General features: G+C 49.6%; 1 protein-coding gene across 1 annotated transcript in view; it reads left to right on the forward strand.

The window, feature by feature from the left end:
• zfc3h1 (zinc finger C3H1-type containing) overlaps nt 1–4,252 on the forward strand; it is a gene marked incomplete in the record, with an annotated part of 26,083 nt that overhangs the window by 4,172 nt on the left and 17,659 nt on the right. Inside the window, 10 exon segments of the mRNA XM_014026771.1 lie at nt 466–874; nt 1,722–1,912; nt 1,988–2,111; nt 2,204–2,274; nt 2,477–2,671; nt 2,823–2,981; nt 3,057–3,194; nt 3,265–3,383; nt 3,453–3,581; nt 3,656–3,830. Coding sequence (XP_013882225.1) covers nt 466–874; nt 1,722–1,912; nt 1,988–2,111; nt 2,204–2,274; nt 2,477–2,671; nt 2,823–2,981; nt 3,057–3,194; nt 3,265–3,383; nt 3,453–3,581; nt 3,656–3,830 — 1,710 coding nt within the window.

Consider the following 4,252-nt stretch of genomic DNA (forward strand, 5'->3'; position numbering starts at 1 on the left):
TTTAAAATATTACATGGTAAAAACAGAAGCTGCTCTTCATATTAGTGACAAACTTTGGTGTTTTTTGATGAGTTACTTTTGTTTTTGTTTCTACTTTTAATTTAAAATAAGTTTCCATTCTCAGCAGGTTTCTAAGGTTCTTCTTCTACATATTAAAAAGTTGTTAAACATCTGAGTGGTGCACTACTGCTACTAGTGGTGACAAAGTGTATTACACCTTATTTAAAATCATTGTGGTCCCACGGCCCTCTGCGGCCCAAAGTTAAAAACTGTTGTTCTTCTGAGGCCCTCAAGGTGGCGCTCCATGGGTTAAGAATCTCTGCTTTAAAACTTTCACTCATGAGATGATGCTCGTTAGGTTTCCAGCATCATTTGTCATAAGATCCTTAAACCGATCCGAGTCCCGGCTCACAGAACTTTTATTTTGAAAGAACCTTTGTGACGTTAACCTGTGTGTCTCCTCAGCCTGTGGAGAAGATGGAGGAGGAGGAGCTGTCTGAGCTGCAGCTCCGCCTCCTGGCGCTGCAGTCAGCCAGTAAGAAGTGGCAGCAGAAGGAGCAGCAGGTGATGAAGAGGAGCAAAGACCGGATCGTTAAAACCTTGCAGGACAGAACCTCCGGTTCTGGAGCTGCTCCCATCGACAGGCAGAGGGTCACCACCAGGTCCGCCTCCTCCGCTGCCGCCGCCGCCGCCGCCGCTGCTGTTGCTGCTGCGGACCGGAGCAGGACCAGGTCCAAACCTGCAGACCGGGACCGGAACAGAATAACTGAGAGGGAAAAACCCAAACAGAGTCCTAAACCTGGTCCCAGAGTCCTGCCTGACCGGGCCCGAACACCAGCGAAGCTTCGCAGCTCCAAAAACCTGACCAGTGCAGGTGAGACGTGACCAGAACCAGAACCAGAATCTGAGCGGCAGGTCACCACTAGGGCTGCAGCTAACGATTAGTTTAGTAATCTGTTAATCTATTGATTATTCTGTTGATTAATCCAGTGATCAGATTAAAATATTCTCATCTTCTGCAGTCGTTACTTCAGTTTATGATAAATACAATAATTTAATATTGTGAAGGCGTAATCTACACCTGCTGACGACCCTGCTGTAATCATAGTAAAATGACACCAGTTCTGTTTAATTCCTGCATTTTAAGCTCCACTTGTTTGTGTTTATGTGTGTGAGGTCTGAGGAGGCATCAATTAAAAACACTCTGTTACTGAATCATTTTAACCGTCACAGAAAAATCTCAATTCAAGTAATTATTAAAATAATTATTAAATTATTTAAAGTAATCCATTTTTATGGATTGGAAAACCAAATGTGATGTTTTATGTTAAAAGTTTAGTAATTAAAATGAGTAATATAAAAATTTAGGTGTTGCACATTGAGCTTTGTACAGTTCAAATGTCAAATGTTGCTGTGAAGCCGGAGGAAAGGAGAGCGGAAAAAGGTCAAAACTTTATTCTAGTGGCAGAACAGGTTGGAAGATGGCTGTTTAATGTTATTTATTGTTTTTTAAATCATCCTACAGGCTCTGACGTTAGATAAATTTGAAAATAAGGTTTTGAAAAAATCCGTAGGACTTTAAAACTTTTCTGTAAGATTGCACTGTACGTCCGTATCCCTGCAAAATGACGTAAAATCCTTATAACTCATGGACAATCTGTACAAGTGGACTTGTATGTTGTCATTTCGGTCGTGTGACATCACGCTCTCCGCCCCCCCAGGCTCGGCGGCGAAGCAGGCATTCAGGAAGCAGCGGCTGCGCACCTGGAAGGTGCAGCAGCTCAGGAAGCAGGAGGAGGACGAGCGCCGCAAACGCGAGGACGAGATCCGCCGCATCCGCGACCTGTCCAATCAGGACGAGCAGTACAACCGCTTCATGAAGCTGGTGGGCGGGAGGAGGACGCGCAGCAGGGTGAGCTCCGCCCACACCTGAGCAGGTGAGTCCCCCGCCGCCACAACCAGCAACCAACCCGCTGCGTCTGTCCAGTCCAGGGACCAGGACCACAGGAAGTCTGCGGGCAAACCGGGTCTGGACGCCTCGGGGAACCTCTACCAGTACGACAACTACGATGAGGTCGCCATGGATACGGACAGCGAGACCGGCTCGCCAGGTGAGCAGGATGCACCTGAGCTGGCTCCTACTTCCTGTTTCCTGTCTGATGATGATGATGATGATGAAGCTCAGTCTTCCTGTTTCTGTCAGCACCATCACCGAGGCAGAACCAGTCAACAGATGAGATGGGATGTTTCCCCCTGCTGGGCCCGTACGGAGTGGTACGCACACACAGACACAAACACACACTCTCACACTCTAACACACAAACACACACAAACACTCACACACTCTAACACACACACACACACACAGACAGACACACACACACACTCACAAACACACACACACACTCTCACACTCTTAACACAAACACACACAAACACTCACAAACACACACTAACCCCGCCTCCTCTCCCTCAGGATTTCTCGCAGCCCTTCCTCCCCCCCACCGTGGTGTCCGGTGGTCCCCCCCCGCCCCCTCCTCTTCCTCCTCCACCAGATGAGCTGGAGCCCCCCCCGAAGCCCCCGTTTGCTGATGAAGAGGAGGAGGAGGAGATGCTGCTCAGGGAGACGTGTCTCATGTCGATGGCCAACAAGAGGGTGGCGGCCTCTGAGGTGAGTCTGGTTCTGGTTCTGGTTCTGGTTCTGGTTCCACAGGAAACCCTTCAGCTCTGCCTTCAGAATAAAAGCCCTCTGTGGGTTTTCTCCTGAGAGACGCTCAAACAGGTGAGGATGATGATGATGATGCATCATGTCCTCTCTGCAGAAGAGCTCCAGTGGTCCCCCGTCTCCAACATGTCCCCCTCCTGCAGAAGTCCAGCCCCCGCCCAGAGGCAACCTGAGCACGGTCAGCCTGAACATGGTCCCTCAGAGCCGGAGCAGCAGGTTCAGCAGAACCCATCAGGCTGCCCGAGGTCCACTGGTGGTAAGCTCCAGCAGGTCTCACACAGACAGGTCCAGGGTCTGGTCCAGGCCCTGATCCTGGGTCTTGTCTCCACAGCTGCCTCGGCACAAGGCGGTGGTTGTTTCTCTCAGAGACTCAGACGACAGCGACTCGGACCTGGACGCCTGCAGCTCGTCTCAGACGGTCTTCGGGGGTCTGGAGTTCATGATCAAAGAGGCCCGGCGGACGGTGGAGGTGAGCCGCGCCTGGATTCAGAACTTCCTGTTCCTGCTGTCTGACAGCTGACGCCTCTGATGTTTGGCAGGCAGCGAAGCCGAAAGTGGCGTCCGTTTCCGAGAAGGAGAACAACCCGGTCAGAACTCCAGAAGCTCTTCCTGAGTCCAAGAAGGCCGAGTACCGCCTGCTGAAGGAGGAGATCTCCAGGTAGGACCAGAGCCCGTCAGACTGAAGCTGTTCGAGGTGTGATGTGTTTGAAACGTTCTGATGCTGCAGCAGGGAGAAGCAGAGGATGCTGAAGGACCACAGCTCTGCAGCCGCACCAGAACCGCTTCTGGATCCGTCCTCTAAACAGGCTGCAGAGCTCAGGCTGAGTGAGGCGGACCACAGACTCTGCAAGCACAGGTGAGTCCAGCTGCACACCTGTGTCGGCTTCCAGCAGACCCCACACCTGAGCTTTCTGTCTCTTGTGTCCTCAGAGAGCTGCTGCAGAAGGACGAGACCCTCCTCAGACACCTGCTGCAGCAGGAGCTGAAGAAGGCGGAGTCTCTGAAGGCCACTGAAGCCAAGGTGGCCAAACTGAGAGAGCAGCTGCTGGCGTCTGAGAAGATCCTGACGGCCAACAGGACGCTGCTGAGGAAGCTGCAGGAGCAGGTCCACACGTGTTCACTATACACACCAGGGTTTTTATAGTTCACTAAAACTGACTAAACAACAAAAACTGTAATAAAATGAAAAAACGATAACTAACAAACTGTATAATCTTTTTACAAAACTAACTAAAACTAACTGTAATTATAGACAGAATATCCTTAGTTTTAGTGTTTCAGTTTATTTTAATGGAGTAGTTTCCATCAGCTGTGGTCTGTAACAACACTTGTTTACAGTCTGCTGCTGCTCAGCATCACCTGCTGAATGACAACAGTTGGGAGAAAACAACAACAACAACAACAACAACAACAACAACGTCCACTTTGGATTTCTTTAAATCTGACTGAAAAATCAAATCAAGTCTTTTGTACTGTACTGTACTGTAGTGTAGTGTAGTGTACTGTACTGTACTGTAGTGTAGTGTA

This window comes from Austrofundulus limnaeus, unplaced genomic scaffold (assembly GCF_001266775.1).
Source record: "Austrofundulus limnaeus strain Quisiro unplaced genomic scaffold, Austrofundulus_limnaeus-1.0 Scaffold588, whole genome shotgun sequence".
NCBI lineage: Eukaryota > Metazoa > Chordata > Actinopteri > Cyprinodontiformes > Rivulidae > Austrofundulus > Austrofundulus limnaeus.